The sequence below is a fragment of the Haematobia irritans genome, chromosome 1 (genome assembly GCF_050003625.1).
Source record: "Haematobia irritans isolate KBUSLIRL chromosome 1, ASM5000362v1, whole genome shotgun sequence".
In the NCBI taxonomy this organism is placed as follows: Eukaryota; Metazoa; Arthropoda; class Insecta; order Diptera; family Muscidae; genus Haematobia; species Haematobia irritans.
This window is the reverse complement of record NC_134397.1, coordinates 85700941-85724053: the sequence shown is the minus strand read 5'-3', so window position 1 is coordinate 85724053 and position 23113 is coordinate 85700941. Positions and strand designations below refer to the sequence as shown.

General features: G+C 32.4%; 1 protein-coding gene and 1 long non-coding RNA gene across 3 annotated transcripts in view; both read left to right on the top strand.

The window, feature by feature from the left end:
- The window catches only part of stac (C2 and C2B_Munc13-like domain-containing protein staccato), a 197861-nt gene that overhangs the window by 20451 nt on the left and 154297 nt on the right, over positions 1–23113 (top strand). Inside the window, exon 1 of one of the 2 annotated variants that reach the window (XM_075291049.1) lies at positions 19549–19774. The exons of the other annotated variant lie outside the window; for it this stretch is intronic. Coding sequence (XP_075147164.1) covers positions 19701–19774 — 74 coding nt within the window. The 5' untranslated portion in view covers positions 19549–19700. Of the gene's footprint in view, positions 1–19548; positions 19775–23113 lie in introns of those variants that run through there. 2 annotated transcript variants of the gene reach the window in all.
- Positions 10874–11542, top strand: LOC142221341 (uncharacterized). Its single transcript, XR_012717997.1, has 2 exons — positions 10874–10980; positions 11046–11542. It is a non-coding gene; the product is annotated as an uncharacterized LOC142221341 (long non-coding RNA).

Here is a 23113-nt window from a genome sequence, read left to right as displayed (position 1 = left end):
GATGCTTCCTAGCAATTTAATTGTTTCGTTCTTTACCCCTTAGTAAAGAACAGTTAATTTTACCTGTACACAGAACGGGATTCCCCAAGGAACGCAAGTGTGCAGGATTTCCAATTTAGGGAGTAAATTCCCTTTCTGCAACTCTGTGCAGATTTTGCCTCCGATCCGTTCGAAAGGCTTATTTTTACCATTCGAGTCTCTTACCACGGGTGGAGGAAAACTCGATGCGTTTTCATTTTATTATGCCATAAATCTTATCCATCCTAAATACACATATCGCAGATAGTGCATGCTTAGACATCTAAACAATATTGTTATTTAGATTTGCTATTGCAGAATATGTATTTTCTCTGAAAGATGGACGATTTATGTTTGATCTTGCTGAGCTAATACCAAATAAACTCGCATGATTTCGTTGAGTAATTATGGGTTCATTATTTACTGACTGTTGAATATTTTATACTTGACTATTGGTGTTTTGAGATGGTGAATTTGCAGATTTAGATGGAACAACTTGTTTTTTAGTTTTATTTTGTCGTATTTTTTGGAGTTCTTTAGCAACGATTCATCTACGATAGGTTGCTGAATGTTCTCCACAATTAACGCATTTTGAGTTACAGTTTGTGGAATAATGTTTACCGGAGAATTTTACACAACGAGGTTGTTTTGAACAGTAATTTTTGGTATGGTTGAAGCTTTGCCAATTCGAGCAATGTGGTAGTTTAAGTGGTTCAATTACTACTATCGTGCTAAGAATATCGTCAATACGAGTATTATATATTTTATTTATATCTTCAGAATGGTCGAAGGATAGAAAAAACATGTCCAACTTACCTTTGGTTCTGAATTTAGTTTTATTGAAACACTTAGGATATTAAATACTTTTTATGCAGATCGCTTTTTATATATTCTCAGGATCGCTAGTATGAGATAGGTTTTTGGCCAAGGGTGATTCAATTAATTAAGTGTTTAATTGGAAACGGAAAATTTTTCAATTACGTTTGTAATTGAAAATTGTTTACGAGTTGAATAACAAATTAATTGAATCAGTCAATTTTTTTTTTAATTGGAAACGTAACAAATATTAATAATTTATCAATTGGTTTAATAATTTAATTAATAAAATAATCAATTAACATATTAATTCCAAATTCAATAAATTTTTTGTGTGTACACACAACAAATTATTATCGACATTTTATCAATTAAATTTGGAAACGGATTCTTTTAATATGTTGATTGATTCAATTAATTATTTAATTAAATCGGAAAAAACCAATTAAAGAATGAATGATTTACAAAATTATTTGATTGTTGAATCCACAATTTTCGTGAATGAAATGATTTTTTTATGTAGACAGACATATATATTCTTAATAAATTGTCTTCAATGTCCTCTAGTTTATATTTTTGTTTCAGTAAAATTAAACCACCTTTACCAGCAAAAACGACTGATTTTTTTAGTTATGTACAATTTAATGATTCTAACGAGAATCTTAATGCTTTGTATTCTAGTAGTTACATTGCCGTTGTCAATTATGTCGACTACTACTAAAGAATGTGGCAACACCCAAAATTTCAATAAGCCAAAAGTGGATAAATAGTTTTTACCTAAATCCAGTAAATATTTATGCATGAATACAGACATACACCACCCTTTTGAGCATACCTCCACCTTTATGAACGGATGAATAACATGTTGTAATCAACCAACCGTAAATTTTGTAATGCACCTTTCTTTGGTCAGTATGACCGGCTAGAGCTATGAGAGACATTTTCATTGCAACAGTATTATTACAACAAACGTGTGGGTTGCTACTGACAAAGTTCTTACTATTGTCGCTCGGAAAACTAATATTTCATTAAGTAAACAACTACTGTACTCGGGATTTGTGGTAGTATAGTCGTTTATTGGTTTGGCAGTTAACATTATTAAGTGGTACACATGTATAATAAAAAAAGAAGCAATTAAATGAAACTTAAACGGTATTTGCAGAAATTTCGAATGATCTGTACGAAATATCGAGTTGTTGGCTGCCACAAAAGGTTAAAATCATCAACTAATCTATGTGTGACGTAAAAAATATTGTCTGTGTGTGTGTGTGTTTAGAAAATATTTTGGTTTTATTCGAGTTCGTATGTAATACTTAACAATTGTACCTAGCAAGAAAAACAAAGCAGGAAAGTCAATGACTATGCAACGTAATGGATAACGCTTCTCAGTATACATGAAAGTATTATATTTTTGTTAATAACGATACATACACTGAAAAAACAGTGAACCCACCAGGAAGAAAACTTTTGATTAATTTTAGAAAATTTTGACTAGTTTTAGAAATTTTTAACTAAACAATATTACAAGCGCTGGCATCACGCCGATATATAAGTAAATATTTTTCGACATATTCAAGAAAATTTATTAGACATAAATAATTTTTTTCACTTATTAAAGAAAATGTTGTAGTTTGAAGGAAAAGATTGGAGTTCAAAATTGCATGAATGTCTTTAGTGACATACGAAGTTCATGACGCTTTTGTAGTAAAATTTACAAAGTTGAAGAAATAATGAACTATTTTATGAGAAATACGAATTTAGTAAATCTCTATGCTTAATTTGTGCATAATTTTTCCCTGTCTTTTAGTTTATTTAACTAACGTACGCAAAAAATTATTAGAGTATATGAAACTTTCTCCAAATATAATAATTTCATGAACTAAAATATAGTTAAATTGGCTTTAGTGAAATAGTGAGTTCACTTTTTTTTGAGTGTATATCAATGTTCTGTGAAAAATTCATGTACCCTAATGCATAACTTCCCAGCAAAAAAAGAGCTTCCAAAAAAGTAGTTTGGATCCCCAATCTGTGATCCGGAAGTAGTGCAAACTTGGATCATCTCCAATGAATTTTACATGGGCTTGTCATAGGACGGAAGTACTCCCTTTTTGGATCCTTTGCATTGCTTTAGAAGTTGTGCCCTGGAAGTTAATTTGAATGAAAAAATTTAAAAAGCGAAAAAAACATTTTTTTTTCAACCAATTTCACTTTTTTTTTATCCATATGTTTTATTACACAATTATTTTCCTATTATCTATTTTTTACAATTTGAAAAACTTTTTCGCTCCGACCAGGGGTTGAACCTGGGTTTGCTGGCACCATAACAGAACGCCTTAGCACACTCAGCCATAAACGCCATTGAACATAAAGCGTCGAAAGGTCAATTGAAATGTTTGTGATATGATCGTAATACGAAACCAAGGAATAACATTCTAATTGCTTCTCGAGATGTTCTTTATTAGTATGAACGAAAAAAATAAGAAACGCAGGTTCGAATCTCACCAGCAGCAATTTTTTTTATCAAATATTTTTCTAACAAATTATTTTTTATATCATGAATTGTTTTTATTTTTTATTTTCGGCATATATTTTCGTATAAATATATTTTTTCCATTAAAAATCAACAAAAAAATTAAAAATTCTCGTAATTTGCAAAACGTTCTCAAAAGAACTTCCATGGAAGCAAAAAAGTCAAACGGCACAGGTTCAAATTCCAGCGGGGATGAAATTAATTTTTTTTTATTTTTTTTTTACTTTTTTATTAATTTTCATTTTTTTTTTAGTTTTTTTTATTAGTTTTCTATTTTTTTGTAAAATTTAATTGTCCAAAATTTGCACTTAAAATAGCCTGATTGCGTTCTTTCTAATACTTGGACTGCATCGGAAGTAGAAAAAAATCATTGGGGGATCCCAAAATGCGCTTTAGAAGAAATGTTTGTGCACTTGTCCAAAAGGACTGCATCGGAAGTGGAAAAAAATCATTGAGGGATCCCACGATGCGCTTTAGAAGAAATGTTTGTGGACTTGTCCAAAAGGACTGCATCAGAAGTTGAAAAAACTCGATGGGGGATTCTGGGATGGGCTTTAAAAGAAATGTTTGTAGAACAACTTCCAATTTTTTTTGCTGGGTTATGTATGTATGAGTTCCAATCAGCGGTGCCATCTCTGACGATTTTTCTTCATTTGGACGATTTTTAATGGTAAATTTGGCCTGCGACGATCAGAGAATGAAGCCGCCGACCATTTTTTGCCAGTCACCGCCGCCGAATGTCGACTCATCTCGATTCAAATTTAGCCGCCATTTAATCAAAAATATTGATTTATATGAGAAAAAATGATTAATAATTGTTGTATATTTTGTCAAATTTTTGAACCTTTACCAACAATCAATCAGTATCAAGTTGCTATTATAATTTCATTTCATTTTCATTTTATTTATTATTCTCCAAAATAATATATACAAAGCCAAACCTGGCCCAATTAATAATATATTACAGATTTATGCGGTAATAAACTAACTACAATAACAGGTTTATTAAGAAAAATATTAAGAATTTATAAGAATTTAATAACTATTAAGCTAATAAATAAATATAAAAAAAATATATTATAATTAATATAAAAAATATATAAATTTTAAAATTAAAAAAAACAAGAACTTTGGCTCCCCTGCCTACAACAATAAAGAAATAAAAAGTATGTGAAAGCATGGTCCATTATTGATGACTAGCTAAAGAAATGATTTTTATCAAGGTTAGATTAGGTTAGGTGGCAGCCCGATGTATCAGGCTCACTTAGACTATTCAGTCCATTGTGATACCACATTGGTGAACTTCTCTCTTATCACTGAGTGCTGCCCGATTCCATGTTATGCTCAATGACAAGGGACCTCCTTTTTATAGTCCGAACGGCGTTCCACATTGGAGTGAAACCACTTAGAGAAGTTTTGAAACCCTCAGAAATGTCACCAGAATTACTGAGATGGGATAATCCACCGCTGAAAAACTTTTTGGTGTTCGGTCGAAGTAGGAATCGAACCCACGACCTTGTGTATGCAAAGCGGGCATGCTAACCATTGCACCACGGTGGCTCCCAATGATTTTTATCAAAAAATTCTCCCTTTTACATAAATGAATAAAATTCTTTAGTAGAATAAAAAAAATTCTTAAATGAAGCGGAAAATGATTCCAAATTCTAGCGACACAGACTGTAAAAGATCGACCACAAACAGCCGTATTAAAACGAGGGAAAATTATCTGCGGATTTCTGATAAAATAAAGAGGCTTCGGAGCAGAGGTGGAGAACCCGTATTTACTAGCCTATAAAACAACATCAAAGCCTTATAGTCAATATACATAGGAAAAGGCACTTCTAGAAACTCTAATACACTTCCTGAAGTGTGATCATTGCGACGTAAAGAGAAAACAAACCGGACAATCATATTCACTATTCGTTGTAGCCTACTACAGCAAGTCAAATTCGCACCTGATACCACTTCAATAGAATAGAATTAACAGAAGACATTTGTAATGAAAACCCCAATCTCTTCCTAATATGAACTGGCATAAACAAATGTAGCGAGTAAAGCCTCCGAAGAGTGGACAGAACTTTCGAAAAAATAGAATCAACATGATGTTCAAAACCGAGTCCCCTATCCATCACCACACCAAGACATCTCATTTCAGTAACGAAAGGGATTCTATAACCATTGACTTTTATATTCAATTCTACTTCATCATTTGTATGATAAAAGGACATAGCTCTGGATTTAGAGTCATTTATAAAAAAAACATTATCACAAACCCACCGACTAACATGTTCCAAAACATGATTAATATTCATCTAAAGTTGTAAAGTAGACATACAAGGTTAGGTTAGGTTAGGTTAGGTGGCAGCCCCATGTATCAGGCTCACTTAGACTATTCAGCCCATTGTGATACCACATTGGTGAACTTCTCTCTTATCACTGAGTGCTGCCCGATTCCATGTAAAGCTCAATGACAAGGGACCTCCTTTTTATAGCCGAGTCCGAACGGCGTTCCACATTCCAGTTGACAGCTGACAGCACCCCTGAGGTGACCAACTTTCAACGCCTACAGGTCAGCCCGTGGACCCACTAGGGACCCACAAATTTGCAAACTTTGAGGAAAACACATCAGCTTTCACACATCTTTATGTTGATATCTTTATCCGTTCAAAAGTTACAGAATTATTAAAAACAAGTATATACAGCAGTAAGTTCGGCCGGGCCGAATCTTAAATACCCACCACCATGAACCAAATATTAGGGTTTCCTTTGATATTTCAGGAGGGCTTGAGGACTTCAGGACACTTCCTGAAGATAAATCTAAAGATTTCACCTATTAGGACTATATTAGATTCTGGATTTATAAGAACCATTTTTCATCTTGTAAGTGTGCAAGAAAATTATAAAATAACGTCTTGATTTGAAATCTTAAATCTGTAGATTTTCACCCGAGAAGTAAAATCTGGAAATTTTACATTGAGTTTCAAGCAATTTTCATGATCAGTGTGCCTTCTACACCCTCAAGAAGTATCTATATGGAGGCATTACCAAATGGACCGATAAAAACTTAATCCGATACACGTTTTTGTGAGCCTAAAATACCAGAATATTTACAATTTCAGGCAAATCGGATAAAAACTACGGTTTCTAGAAACCTAACGAGTTAAATCGGGAAATCGTTCTTATGGGGGCTATACTAAAATATGGACCGATACTCACCGTTTTCGGCACACCTTTTTATGGCCCGAAAATACCTCTAGATTTCCAATTTCAGGCAAATTGGATAAAAACTTCGGATTCTAGAAGCCCAAGAAGTAAAATCGGGAAATCGGTCCATATGGGGCTTATACCAAAATATGGACCGATACTCACCATTTTCGGCACACGTATTTGTGGTCCTACAATACCTCTAGATTTCCAATTTCAGGTAAATTGAATAAAAACTGCGGTTTCTATAAGCCCAAGAAGTAAAATCGGGAGATCGGTCTATATGGGGGCTATACCAAAACATGGACCGATACTCACCATTTTTGGCACACCTCTTTAGGGTCATAAAATACCTCTAGATTTCAAATTTCAGGCAAATTGGATAAAAACTACAATTTCTATAAGCCCAAGAACCCAAATCGGGAGGTCGGTTTATATGGGGACTATATCAAAACCTGGACTGATATAGCCCATCTTCGAACTTGACCTGCCTGCAGACAAAAGACGAGTTTATGCAAAATTTCAGCACGATTGCTTCATTATTGAAGACTGTAGCGTGATTACAAAAGACAGACAGACGGACATGGTTATATCGTCTTAGAAGCTCTCCCTGATCAATAATATATACTTTATATAGTCGGAAATCGATATTTCGATGTGTTACAAACGGAATGACAAACTTATTATACCCCCGTCACCATTCTATGGTGGTGGGTATAAAAAAGCGATTTGGAACCACTGTGCATAGTTATAAGTTGACGATTCTTCATAAGTTGTAATGTAAACAGACATTTTTTAATCTCAATATTATGACAATTTGTATCTAGCTTGCTCTCAGCCACATTCGTCTCCAATGTAGAAAGACATTTCAAAGCAGCCAATATAAATAAAATTCAATACGGAAACTTCATCTTTACAATGTATTCTTTTGTTTTGTTATGAAGTCAGTTTAGTTAAACTCGCTTTAATGCAACAGACACCGTCGTTAGCTATTTACTCTACAGTTGGTGTATTATTTTTGTTCTTTTCAAAAATTTTCCCGATGAAGCCTTTCAATGAAAAGACGAAATATTGAATAAATAAAAATTAGTCATTCAGACCTCGAGCTCGTTTTTATCAACAATTATCAATTGGAGAAAAAATTATACTTGAGTAAGTATTGATTTAAATTCACATGGAGAATAGGAAATTTTTCTCTCAAGAGAAATTTATTATACAAATTGAATTGGAACATCTAGTGATTAAAAATATAGTCACAATCAAAAATATTATTTATTTTTTTACTGCATATTATTACAATATTTATTCGAGCTTATTGGACAGGAAGATTAAGGGAATTGATACTATTAATTGACTATACATATGTTTCAGTGTTGGCCACTACACATTTCCATAGTCTTTAGTGAGATCTGGTAGGGCTTATACGAAAAAATGATGCACAGTGGTGGTGAAAAAATTGTTTAATTTAGGAAGAATAATTCTCGTATGTAAATTTCATAAGGAATAAAAGTTCGAATAAATATTACAATAATAATATATAGTTTAAATGACTTGGACTTTAAACCAGCCATTATTGATATCAGGCTAACATAAAAATATTTTTTTTTTATATTATATATATTATAACAGGTTGGCTGATAAGTCCCCGGTCTAACAAAGAAACACACATTTTTTAGTCAAAATTCGTTTTTATTATTCAACATAGTTCCCTTCAAGAGCGATACAACGATTATAACGACCTTTTAATTTTTTGATACCATTTTGGTAGTACTCCTTCGGTTTTGCCTCAAAATAGGCCTCAGTTTCGGCGATCACCTCTTCATTGCAGCCAAATTTTTTCCCTGCGAGAATCCTTCTAAGGTCTGAGAATAAGAAAAAGTCGCTGGGGCCAGATCTGGAGAATACGGTGGGTGGGGAAGTAATTCGAAGCCTAATTCATGAATTTTTGCCATCGTTCTCAATGATTTGGTGGAACAACACTTTTTTCTTCTTCATATGGGGCCGTTTTGCCGCGATTTCGACCTTCAAACGCTCCAATAACGCCATATAATAGTCACTGTTGATGGTTTTTCCCTTCTCAAGATAATCGATAAAAATTATTCCATGCGCATCCCAAAAAACAGAGGCCATTACTTTGCAAGAGGACTTTTGAGTCTATCCATGCTTCGGAGACGGTTCACCGGTCGCTGTCCACTCAGGCGACTGTCATTGGACTCAGGAGTGTAGTGATGGAGCCATGTTTCATGCATTGTCACATATCGACGGAAAAACTCGGGTGTATTACGAGTTAACAGCTGCAAACACCGCTCAGAATCATCAACACGTTGTTGTTTTTGGTCAAATATGAGCTCGCGCGGCACCCATTTTGCACAGAGCTTCCGCATATCCAAATATTGATGAATGATATGACCAACACGTTCCTTTGATATCTTTAAGGCCTCTGCTATCTCGATCAACTTCATTTTACGGTCATTCAAAATCATTTTGTGGATTTTTTTGATGTTTTCGTCGGTAACCACCTCTTTCGGGCGTCCACTGCGTTCACCGTCCTCCATGCTCATTTCACCACGCTTGAATTTTGCACACCAATCAATTATTGTTGATTTCCCTGGGGCAGAGTCCGGAAACTCAGTATCAAGCCAAGTTTTTGCTTCCACCGTATTTTTTCCCTTCAGAAAACAGTGTTTTATCAAAACACGAAATTCCTTTTTTTCCATTTTTTTTCACAATAACAAACGTTGCTTCACAAAAGACAAAAGACGCTCTATCTAACAAAAAAATTGACTTACAGACGTCAAATTTTGATACGAATCATTTGAAGGTTGGTACTATATAAAAATAATATGCATTTAATAATAGCGACGCCATCTATGTGTCAGACCGGGGACTTATCAGCCAACCTGTTATTAAACTTATAAAGGGTGATTTGTTAAGAGCTTGATAACTTTTTTTTTTTTAAAAAACGCATAAAATTTGCAAAATCTCATCGGTTCTTTATTTGAAACGTTAGATTGGTCCATGACATTTACTTTTTGAAGATAATTTCATTTAAATGTTGACCGCGGCTGCGTCTTAGGTGGTCCATTCGGAAAGTCCAATTTTGGGCAACTTTTTCGAGCATTTCGGCCGGAATAGCCCGAATTTCTTCGGAAATGTTGTCTTCCAAAGCTGGAATAGTTGCTGGCTTATTTCTGTAGACTTTAGACTTGACGTAGCCCCACAAAAAATAGTCTAAAGGCGTCAAATCGCATGATCTTGGTGGCCAACTTACCGGTCCATTTCTTGAGATGAATTGTTCTCCGAAGTTTTCCCTCAAAATGGCCATAGAATCGCGAGCTGTGTGGCATGTAGCGCCATCTTGTTGAAACCACATGTCAACCAAGTTCAGTTCTTCCATTTTTGGCAACAAAAAGTTTGTTAGCATCGAACGATAGCGATCGCCATTCACCGTAACGTTGCGTCCAACAGCATCTTTGAAAAAATACGGTCCAATGATTCCACCAGCGTACAAACCACACCAAACAGTGCATTTTTCGGGATGCATGGGCAGTTCTTGAACGGCTTCTGGTTGCTCTTCACTCCAAATGCGGCAATTTTGCTTATTTACGTAGCCATTCAACCAGAAATGAGCCTCATCGCTGAACAAAATTTGTCGATAAAAAAGCGGATTTTCTGCCAACTTTTCTAGGGCCCATTCACTGAAAATTCGACGTTGTGGCAGATCGTAAGTCTATTCATGATGAAATGTCAAAGCATACTGAGCATCTTTCTCTTTGACACCATGTCTGAAATCCCACGTGATCTGTCAAATACTAATGCATGAAAATCCTAACCTCAAAAGAATCACCCTTTAGTAAATATAAAATGAGAATGGGAGTAATAGAGGGAAGCTTTAATAACTACCCAATAAACAGAGGATGAGCGCTTTTCAAATGCAACAACTTTTCAGTTTGAGGGTAAATATAATTTTCAACATAAATTCAACTTGACTTGAAATAGCTCATCTTAAATACATCTTCAAATTGTTTGCGAATTACTTCCAATTAGCCAAAATGTTGACGAAATCTTTGAAAAGGTGTTGAAGATAATATGAGAAAACTTTGACCACACACTACCCTAAAATGCAACGAAAAAACCATGTGGTTTTCAATACTTATTTGTGCAACGAAGTTCGTGGTCAATTGCAAGAAATTAAAAAAATGGAAAATTTTATACAAATAAGCAAATAGTTTATAAAAATAGGTAAGTGAAAATAAAAAATTAAATAAAACTTTAAGGAAATCACTAAATGTATATCTCTTTGCAGAAAACTAAAATTATGGATTCTACGTTCTTGAAAACATTAAAAAGCTGACCGATGAAAAAATGGTGGACAATTAACTGGAACTGCTTCAAATAGTTTATAATAATTGGTACGTCAATATGAAAAATTAAATCAACACTTTAGAGAAGTCACTAAATTTAAATCTCTTTGCAGAAAACTAAAATCTTTGGATGCTACATTCTTGCAAACATTAAGAAGCTGACCAATGAAAAATGAGTGGCTTATCGACAAGAAAAAGTTTCCAGAAACATTGCAAGTGCAACCAATTAAAATTGTTAAAAACAACAAATTGTTGAAATCAACAACTTCTGGATGAAAATGTGCATCACATCGTCAGTTTAATTCATATGCTATTATCAGTTTAAAATTGATATTTTGTGAATTCCTTCTGCTGGAAATCAATTCTAACACGCGGTCCAGTACGTTCATAATTTCAAATTGCCCGCATGTTAATAAATTTTAATGCTGTTTTATGACACCAAAATGAAGGAAATCGAATTATCAATGCAAAAGTGTTTCCTAATAATGTTTAAGATATGTTTAATAAGATTATTATTTATCAATTGGTATTGTAGTGTATTATGTAGTGCAATGTATTATTATATATTTTATTTTGATGAAAATGAATAAATTATACAAAATTCATAGAATTTTGGCTTTGACTTTCAATTTGAAGTGGGGACATCATTCATACAAATTTAGGTTGAAAAGTATTTGCAACGATGTTAATTTTGAATTTGACTCGCATCGAAAATTGTTTGACAAATTATTGAGTAGCGATGCATTTCAATTTGAGGATAACACTTGAGATATTATTGGTAATGTGTTGAATTTCACTGTTGAGGGTAATGTCTGTTTTTTGTTGAGAACGCGATTTTCTCAACAATTTCTCAACTTGAATCGTACCCTAATCCTTTGAAAAAATGTTTGAAAAATTGTTGAAATTTTGCATTTTTCAAACGTTTGTGTTTATTGGGTAAGGTCATTAGCTAGATAGAACTATTGTTTCTAGTCATATCTTAAAAATAAATCAATGTTTAAGAAAACTGGAAGCTAGATGACTGAATTAGATATTTAAAATTATTAATTCATGTAATTAAAATGAATTAATCCTTTTCTTATGTTTTTGCTTGACGAATTTTATGTGACGACGATTAAAATTTGAGGATTTCAGCCCAAAACAGTTGGTACCTCTGGGTCCAAGTAATGTTGTTACTTCTATAGAATTACAATGTTGCCAAAGTGTACTTTTGTACTTTTCTGGCGGAAAAAGTACGGTGGCGGAAAAAGGCCACCGTTAAACATTTTTTTGAAAATTTGCCCTTTTTACATCGATGTTTTTAAACCACTTAACTTATCAATCCAATTATAAACGATTATTTGTCATCTCAATACCTTTCATTTAAGTATCAACAGCGATATAATCGGACATTTCTAACTCGAGATACAATTTGTTTAATGAAAAAAGAGCGAAAAACTAAAAAAGGGATATCTCAAAAACTGTCCCATAAATTTTTTTTACATTTTTTTCGAATTCAGCACAATCACATCTCATCAAAAGTACATGGAAAAAAAATAATTTTGTAAACTACACCCAAAAAAAGTGAACCCACCGTAGAAGAAAATGTAGGTTTATTTTAGAAAATTTTAACTAAAATAGTTTTCTAATTGCAACATGTTATAAATCAGTTAATACTTTTTGTCAAACTGAAGAAATTTTTTTAAAAATAATTAATTTTTTCCTGTTGTTTAAGAAAATTTCATATGTTGAAAGAAACAATTGGATTTAAAAATTGTTAATGTATCTTTAGCGCTGTACGAAGTTCAAAACATATTCAATTTCAGTAAAATTTAATCATTTGAGAGACTTACGAACTCAATTTAAGCAAACTTCTGCCATTTTAGGAAAATATGAACTATTTTATTTTGTAGTAACTATATTTGTATACAACTTTTTTAGTTCATGTCATTAAAGTTAGCAAAAAATTATTCAAATAAGGAACATTTACTCGTATTGTGCAAAATTTAACTAAAATCAACTAATCTTCATGAACTAAAATAAAGTTCAGTTGGCATTAGAGCCCCTTTTTTCTGGGTGTAGTGTAATTAAAATAAAATTTTCTCACATTTGGCAAAATTGAACTAAAATCAACTAATTTTCATGAGCTAAAATAAAGTTAAATCGGCTATAAAAAATTTCTAGCTTTTGTTTTTGGTGTATTTTTTAATGGGCTTGACCTTGAAGGTCACTTTAAAATGCGAATTATTCCATTATTTTCATCCAACGTTTCGCTGGGATATGTTTCTAGCCTCATCAGGGATGATTTATTTATTGGATCTGGCAACAAAATATTATGGAAATACCAAAGATAAATTAGATAATAAGATGACGAAGTTGGGTTATAGAACTTTCATAACAGATGGCATTGAGGAGCCTAGATAAATTGAAATTATCTAACATCATTTCGTTCCATCGGGCTAATAGATGGCTAGACGGGTCATAGAGCGACACTTTCTTAAAAAAAACTACTTAAGTATTGCATAAGTGAATTGCTGTTTAGAGAGAATTTTAATTTTTCAAATTTTTGCTTATTAGAGCCAATTTCCACTAATTAAAAATTTTCAAAATTGTAGCTAGTAATTCGCTGATGCAATTGGCCATTATGGACCACGCAATACAAGAATAGTTTGAAGTTGCGAATAAGAAATGTAAAACTATTGGAGTTTTGAATAAATACAATATAAAGCATTTTTTTAAATATTCACAATTTCTCCAATTCAAAACTAGGTTTTCTACTTTAGGTTTATGATTTTTGCGACATACGTATTATACCGTCGTAAACGAACCGTCTTTTCCTCTGGATCTTTAGGAAATCCACAAAGATGTTTGGGGGTTTCACATACGTAGTGGACGTCCAAAAACAGCAACAACAACAGAAATTGTATGTATATGGTATTAAATCATCGACGAATAAAAGTGCGTGAAATTGCTAATATCATGGGCATCTCAAATGATCGAGTCCATTTAATTTTGCATGAAGAACTACAGATGAAAAAGCTTTCTGTAAGATGGGTGTCGCATTTGTTAACAGTCGATCAAAAACGCATAAGAATGAAAATTTCTCAAGCTTGTTTGGATCTTTTTAAGCGAAATAAATGGATTTTAAGCGTCGTTTCATAACTGTTGATGAGACATGGATCCACCACTATACTCCAGAGACATAAGAACAATCCAAACAATAGACTGAAGCTGGAGGAAGTGCCCCAAAGAAGGCAAAAACAATTCAATCGGCTGGTAAGGTTATGGCAACGGTTTTTTGGGACTTCAAAGGTATCTTATTGATTGACTATCTGACTATCAAAACGGTAAAACAATAAATTCACAGTACTATTGCAACCTTTTGGATCAATTAAATGTACAAATTCGAGAAAAACGTGCTGGCTTACAACACAAAAAATAATTTTTCATCAAGACAACGCACCAGCGTACAAGAGTGTTTTAACAATGGCTAAAATCAACTAATTAAAGTACGAGTTGTTTGACCACCCACCTTATTTTCCTGATTTAGCTCCCAGTGACTTTTACTTGTTCCCAAATCTAATAGAATTCCTTGCTGGCAAGCGTTTTACCTCAAATGTTACAGTTGTAAACCACTATTTTGAAGACCTTGAGGAAAACTATTTTAATCAAGGGATAGAATTGCTAGAAAAGCGTTGAACTTAGTGTATTGAAGTTTCAGGAGATTATATTGAAAAATAAAAATATTTATGAAAAACTAACTATTCTCTTTCATTGAAAGGCTAAGAAGTTTCCGAACCGCCTTCGTACTATCACAAATGTTTACTGGTAGTCCTTCGTTTACATTTCACAGTAAAAACTTGCAATTATCAGCTGGTTAATAATCAACAAATCCAATTGCACTAGAATTAGAAAATATAAATATATTTCGTTTTAATTGGTTTAAAACCGCTGAATTAATGACAAATTCATGAACGTGTACACTTCTACTAATTTTACCCAAGAGAATAAAACCCATTCTTACTATCTTGCAAGTTTATACTGAATAACTTTTATTGGAAAATTAGCTAAACAAATCTATTGTTGTCCAATTTTCGTAAAAGTAAATCCATTCCATTAACCTCTAATGCCCCAATTTTTTCGTACATACACTGAAAAAAGCATGTCCGGCTCCAAAGATTTTGTACAATAATGATTTTGGTATTGATTCCGAATTGGCATATATTCGTTTTTTTCAGATTTTTCTTCATGAGCTATTAAAGAGCTTTAAAAACGCACTAACGACAATTTAAATTTCCAATTTCATACTCGACTTCGAGTAGAAATTATTCTATGTATACGTTTTTAAAATAAAGTGTTGAAAAACATCTTCCATTTTTTGAACGCTTTTTTGGTTTGTGGTCAAGATACAAAAACTCCACAAATTTAAAGACTTTTTCTTTAATTTTAAGATTTTTTAGAATTGACCCTTCTTTCATGTAAAGATACCCATTTTTAAGTTGAATCACTTAACTATAAAGACAAAACGACTTTATCGGATTTTGGACAAGGAAAAAAAGTTTATATAAGAGAAATTCACAAATGCTATTATAACCAAAATTCGCGTTACGACAATATTTTTTCAGCGTACAAAGCAATGCTATTTGAATTTAGTAATATCATAATAAATTTAGAATATTATAATAACATAAAAAGGATAAACGAGTCAAATGCTAATATTCTAAATGTAATGTTTCAATTGAGCTTTGAAATATGTGGAAAACCTTATTCTGGCAACAAGGCTTAGGTAGAAAACGACGTTTTATCCATATTTCAATAGAAACATGTCGAAAATAAAAAAAGTCAAAAATAGCTAAAACGGTCATGAAAAAAGCCTGAAAACTTAAACCTGAATTCATTTTATTCCCGCTAAACGACTTAAAAAAAAGAGCCAAATCTAACGGGGAAATAGCTAAATTGGCAACGCTGCTCCCTATAGCCATATCGGCACGCCAATGGTAATCCGGACACTTTATTTATTTTGGATTACCCCGTAAAGTATACGACCACCAGTTATCTTTGTCCACAATTTAACCTTTGTATCTCAGAGGAAAATGATAATATTTAAAGACTCATTTTGTCCAATTCAAAAATTTATTATTTAAATAATGATGAAAAATATGTACATACATACATTAACCCTATATAAGGGAGTTATCTTAAATCCGCAGGTACATATATGTAAAATAAATGTAAAAAAAGTACTGTCATAATAGAATTATAAATATTAATTCATTTTGTATTACATACATAAGTACATTTAGTAATTATCTATATAAATTTAGCATAATGGTACATTGTGAGAGCAATAATAGTATTTCATTAATTTGACAAGTTTTTTTATTATTGAAAAATGAGAAAAATAGTCTTAATCTAGGGTTATACTACACCTATATATACATACAACTATATGCTTATCCTAAAATATTTTATGATTTTATTTTTCACTTAGTGGGATACGGCTCCTTAATATTTCTTCTTTTGTCTCATTTTCTTTTTTTCTGCGTAGAATTGATAAAAATTAGTCCTTATTTTAGTCGTTTCTGTTATTACTTTTTTTTTGGATGACAGTAGTTTTCTTTTCGATTTTTATGTCTTCTTTTTGGCCATACGGTTATTTTATTACCATAATATTTTTTTGGTAGGATGGAACTTTGAAAAAAAATGTACTTCTTTATGTCTAGAGATTTATTTGGGCATGATAAATGTTTCTGCAACAGTTAACTGTATATGTATATTTTTTATATTTGGACATTAAATTATATGCACATTTGCTTTTATTAACACTGTTTCTATGTTTGTATGCACACAATATACTGATCCACTTTTGTTAATTTTTTTCAGTTTTTAAATGTTTTAGTTTAGTTTTCTCGTTTTTATTTTACAAAAAAAAATAAAAACATTTCGAATCTTTGCCAGAGTTAATCGAGCTGGACAAATTTAATCACATAAACACTTTCTTTCAAAATTAAATTAGTAATTCACTGTCTTTTCCTTCAGGCCTCTCGTTATTAATTTTCTTTTTAATTTCACCAAGAAAAGCTTAATCTTTTCGTCAAAAAGACTGACTACCAACTGATTTTTATGTATCCGTCTTTAGTAGTCTTATGGTACCTAATACTATAACTACACAAAGGAGGAATTGACAAGAATCCAATTGCCTTCGCCTCCCTCCAAATCAACTACAATCAAGTCATAGGAGGAACTAGCAATATAACAGTTCAGATGAAGGCATGAGATATAAAGAGAGACTATTTAGCTCTGCTCAACTCTTAGCCAATCTACAAAATTAACTGGTGATGCCACATCTGCACAATGGGGGTAGTGAAAGATAGAAAAAGACGGGATACGTAAAAGATTAAAATTCGGACATTCACAACACAGCAGTATCGTTAAACGCATTTTGTGTAGGTTCTTCCTCCGGTGATTCTTTGGATCTATTCCTATAGACCCACATAATCGGTTCAGCGTCAGAGCTCATCCCATAGCATCTAGTGCAGTAAATCTCTCTGAGTTTTGCACTAAGATAGTCATATAGTGCCTCTATGCGATCGAACGTGTCAATCATTTCTTCGGAATCCAGATCGAAATCCCTCAAGGTTTCCGCTAGGTCTCCCAATTTCTTGAATTGCGTTTCTAAGTCATATTGTTGTCTTCTCAACAAGGAATAATTGCCCAACTCATATTTAACCAGGGACATTCTGTCTTCCAGTATCTCGACTTGCCACTGGAATCTCATCACAAATATGGTTTCCATTTCTGATTAATGCTCATCATTAGATGCTTCCTAGCAATTTAATTGTTTCGTTCTTTACCCCTTAGTAAAGAACAGTTAATTTTACCTGTACACAGAACGGGATTCCCCAAGGAACGCAAGTGTGCAGGATTTCCAATTTAGGGAGTAAATTCCCTTTCTGCAACTCTGTGCAGATTTTGCCTCCGATCCGTTCGAAAGGCTTATTTTTACCATTCGAGTCTCTTACCACGGGTGGAGGAAAACTCGATGCGTTTTCATTTTATTATGCCATAAATCTTATCCATCCTAAATACACATATCGCAGATAGTGCATGCTTAGACATCTAAACAATATTGTTATTTAGATTTGCTATTGCAGAATATGTATTTTCTCTGAAAGATGGACGATTTATGTTTGATCTTGCTGAGCTAATACCAAATAAACTCGCATGATTTCGTTGAGTAATTATGGGTTCATTATTTACTGACTGTTGAATATTTTATACTTGACTATTGGTGTTTTGAGATGGTGAATTTGCAGATTTAGATGGAACAACTTGTTTTTTAGTTTTATTTTGTCGTATTTTTTGGAGTTCTTTAGCAACGATTCATCTACGATAGGTTGCTGAATGTTCTCCACAATTAACGCATTTTGAGTTACAGTTTGTGGAATAATGTTTACCGGAGAATTTTACACAACGAGGTTGTTTTGAACAGTAATTTTTGGTATGGTTGAAGCTTTGCCAATTCGAGCAATGTGGTAGTTTAAGTGGTTCAATTACTACTATCGTGCTAAGAATATCGTCAATACGAGTATTATATATTTTATTTATATCTTCAGAATGGTCGAAGGATAGAAAAAACATGTCCAACTTACCTTTGGTTCTGAATTTAGTTTTATTGAAACACTTAGGATATTAAATACTTTTTATGCAGATCGCTTTTTATATATTCTCAGGATCGCTAGTATGAGATAGGTTTTTGGCCAAGGGTGATTCAATTAATTAAGTGTTTAATTGGAAACGGAAAATTTTTCAATTACGTTTGTAATTGAAAATTGTTTACGAGTTGAATAACAAATTAATTGAATCAGTCAATTTTTTTTTAATTGGAAACGTAACAAATATTAATAATTTATCAATTGGTTTAATAATTTAATTAATAAAATAATCAATTAACATATTAATTCCAAATTCAATAAATTTTTTGTGTGTACACACAACAAATTATTATCGACATTTTATCAATTAAATTTGGAAACGGATTCTTTTAATATGTTGATTGATTCAATTAATTATTTAATTAAATCGGAAAAAACCAATTAAAGAATGAATGATTTACAAAATTATTTGATTGTTGAATCCACAATTTTCGTGAATGAAATGATTTTTTTATGTAGACAGACATATATATTCTTAATAAATTGTCTTCAATGTCCTCTAGTTTATATTTTTGTTTCAGTAAAATTAAACCACCTTTACCAGCAAAAACGACTGATTTTTTTAGTTATGTACAATTTAATGATTCTAACGAGAATCTTAATGCTTTGTATTCTAGTAGTTACATTGCCGTTGTCAATTATGTCGACTACTACTAAAGAATGTGGCAACACCCAAAATTTCAATAAGCCAAAAGTGGATAAATAGTTTTTACCTAAATCCAGTAAATATTTATGCATGAATACAGACATACACCACCCTTTTGAGCATACCTCCACCTTTATGAACGGATGAATAACATGTTGTAATCAACCAACCGTAAATTTTGTAATGCACCTTTCTTTGGTCAGTATGACCGGCTAGAGCTATGAGAGACATTTTCATTGCAACAGTATTATTACAACAAACGTGTGGGTTGCTACTGACAAAGTTCTTACTATTGTCGCTCGGAAAACTAATATTTCATTAAGTAAACAACTACTGTACTCGGGATTTGTGGTAGTATAGTCGTTTATTGGTTTGGCAGTTAACATTATTAAGTGGTACACATGTATAATAAAAAAAGAAGCAATTAAATGAAACTTAAACGGTATTTGCAGAAATTTCGAATGATCTGTACGAAATATCGAGTTGTTGGCTGCCACAAAAGGTTAAAATCATCAACTAATCTATGTGTGACGTAAAAAATATTGTCTGTGTGTGTGTGTGTTTAGAAAATATTTTGGTTTTATTCGAGTTCGTATGTAATACTTAACAATTGTACCTAGCAAGAAAAACAAAGCAGGAAAGTCAATGACTATGCAACGTAATGGATAACGCTTCTCAGTATACATGAAAGTATTATATTTTTGTTAATAACGATACATACACTGAAAAAACAGTGAACCCACCAGGAAGAAAACTTTTGATTAATTTTAGAAAATTTTGACTAGTTTTAGAAATTTTTAACTAAACAATATTACAAGCGCTGGCATCACGCCGATATATAAGTAAATATTTTTCGACATATTCAAGAAAATTTATTAGACATAAATAATTTTTTTCACTTATTAAAGAAAATGTTGTAGTTTGAAGGAAAAGATTGGAGTTCAAAATTGCATGAATGTCTTTAGTGACATACGAAGTTCATGACGCTTTTGTAGTAAAATTTACAAAGTTGAAGAAATAATGAACTATTTTATGAGAAATACGAATTTAGTAAATCTCTATGCTTAATTTGTGCATAATTTTTCCACGTCTTTTAGTTCATTTAACTAACGTACGCAAAAAATTATTAGAGTATATGAAACTTTCTCCAAATATAATAATTTCATGAACTAAAATATAGTTAAATTGGCTTTAGTGAAATAGTGAGTTCACTTTTTTTTGAGTGTATATCAATGTTCTGTGAAAAATTCATGTACCCTAATGCATAACTTCCCAGCAAAAAAAGAGCTTCCAAAAAAGTAGTTTGGATCCCCAATCTGTGATCCGGAAGTAGTGCAAACTTGGATCATCTCCAATGAATTTTACATGGGCTTGTCATAGGACGGAAGTACTCCCTTTTTGGATCCTTTGCATTGCTTTAGAAGTTGTGCCCTGGAAGTTAATTTGAATGAAAAAATTTAAAAAGCGAAAAAAACATTTTTTTTTCAACCAATTTCACTTTTTTTTATCCATATGTTTTATTACACAATTATTTTCCTATTATCTATTTTTTACAATTTGAAAAACTTTTTCGCTCCGACCAGGGGTTGAACCTGGGTTTGCTGGCACCATAACAGAACGCCTTAGCACACTCAGCCACAAACGCCATTGAACATAAAGCGTCGAAAGGTCAATTGAAATGTTTGTGATATGATCGTAATACGAAACCAAGGAATAACATTCTAATTGCTTCTCGAGATGTTCTTTATTAGTATGAACGAAAAAAATAAGAAACGCAGGTTCGAATCTCACCAGCAGCAATTTTTTTTATCAAATATTTTTCTAACAAATTATTTTTTATATCATGAATTGTTTTTATTTTTTATTTTCGGCATATATTTTCGTATAAATATATTTTTTCCATTAAAAATCAACAAAAAAATTAAAAATTCTCGTAATTTGCAAAACGTTCTCAAAAGAACTTCCATGGAAGCAAAAAAGTCAAACGGCACAGGTTCAAATTCCAGCGGGGATGAAATTAATTTTTTTTTATTTTTTTTTTACTTTTTTATTAATTTTCATTTTTTTTTAGTTTTTTTTATTAGTTTTCTATTTTTTTGTAAAATTTAATTGTCCAAAATTTGCACTTAAAATAGCCTGATTGCGTTCTTTCTAATACTTGGACTGCATCGGAAGTAGAAAAAAATCATTGGGGGATCCCAAAATGCGCTTTAGAAGAAATGTTTGTGCACTTGTCCAAAAGGACTGCATCGGAAGTGGAAAAAAATCATTGAGGGATCCCACGATGCGCTTTAGAAGAAATGTTTGTGGACTTGTCCAAAAGGACTGCATCAGAAGTTGAAAAAACTCGATGGGGGATTCTGGGATGGGCTTTAAAAGAAATGTTTGTAGAACAACTTCCAATTTTTTTTGCTGGGTTATGTATGTATGAGTTCCAATCAGCGGTGCCATCTCTGACGATTTTTCTTCATTTGGACGATTTTTAATGGTAAATTTGGCCTGCGACGATCAGAGAATGAAGCCGCCGACCATTTTTTGCCAGTCACCGCCGCCGAATGTCGACTCATCTCGATTCAAATTTAGCCGCCATTTAATCAAAAATATTGATTTATATGAGAAAAAATGATTAATAATTGTTGTATATTTTGTCAAATTTTTGAACCTTTACCAACAATCAATCAGTATCAAGTTGCTATTATAATTTCATTTCATTTTCATTTTATTTATTATTCTCCAAAATAATATATACAAAGCCAAACCTGGCCCAATTAATAATATATTACAGATTTATGCGGTAATAAACTAACTACAATAACAGGTTTATTAAGAAAAATATTAAGAATTTATAAGAATTTAATAACTATTAAGCTAATAAATAAATATAAAAAAAATATATTATAATTAATATAAAAAATATATAAATTTTAAAATTAAAAAAAACAAGAACTTTGGCTCCCCTGCCTACAACAATAAAGAAATAAAAAGTATGTGAAAGCATGGTCCATTATTGATGACTAGCTAAAGAAATGATTTTTATCAAGGTTAGATTAGGTTAGGTGGCAGCCCGATGTATCAGGCTCACTTAGACTATTCAGTCCATTGTGATACCACATTGGTGAACTTCTCTCTTATCACTGAGTGCTGCCCGATTCCATGTTATGCTCAATGACAAGGGACCTCCTTTTTATAGTCCGAACGGCGTTCCACATTGGAGTGAAACCACTTAGAGAAGTTTTGAAACCCTCAGAAATGTCACCAGAATTACTGAGATGGGATAATCCACCGCTGAAAAACTTTTTGGTGTTCGGTCGAAGTAGGAATCGAACCCACGACCTTGTGTATGCAAAGCGGGCATGCTAACCATTGCACCACGGTGGCTCCCAATGATTTTTATCAAAAAATTCTCCCTTTTACATAAATGAATAAAATTCTTTAGTAGAATAAAAAAAATTCTTAAATGAAGCGGAAAATGATTCCAAATTCTAGCGACACAGACTGTAAAAGATCGACCACAAACAGCCGTATTAAAACGAGGGAAAATTATCTGCGGATTTCTGATAAAATAAAGAGGCTTCGGAGCAGAGGTGGAGAACCCGTATTTACTAGCCTATAAAACAACATCAAAGCCTTATAGTCAATATACATAGGAAAAGGCACTTCTAGAAACTCTAATACACTTCCTGAAGTGTGATCATTGCGACGTAAAGAGAAAACAAACCGGACAATCATATTCACTATTCGTTGTAGCCTACTACAGCAAGTCAAATTCGCACCTGATACCACTTCAATAGAATAGAATTAACAGAAGACATTTGTAATGAAAACCCCAATCTCTTCCTAA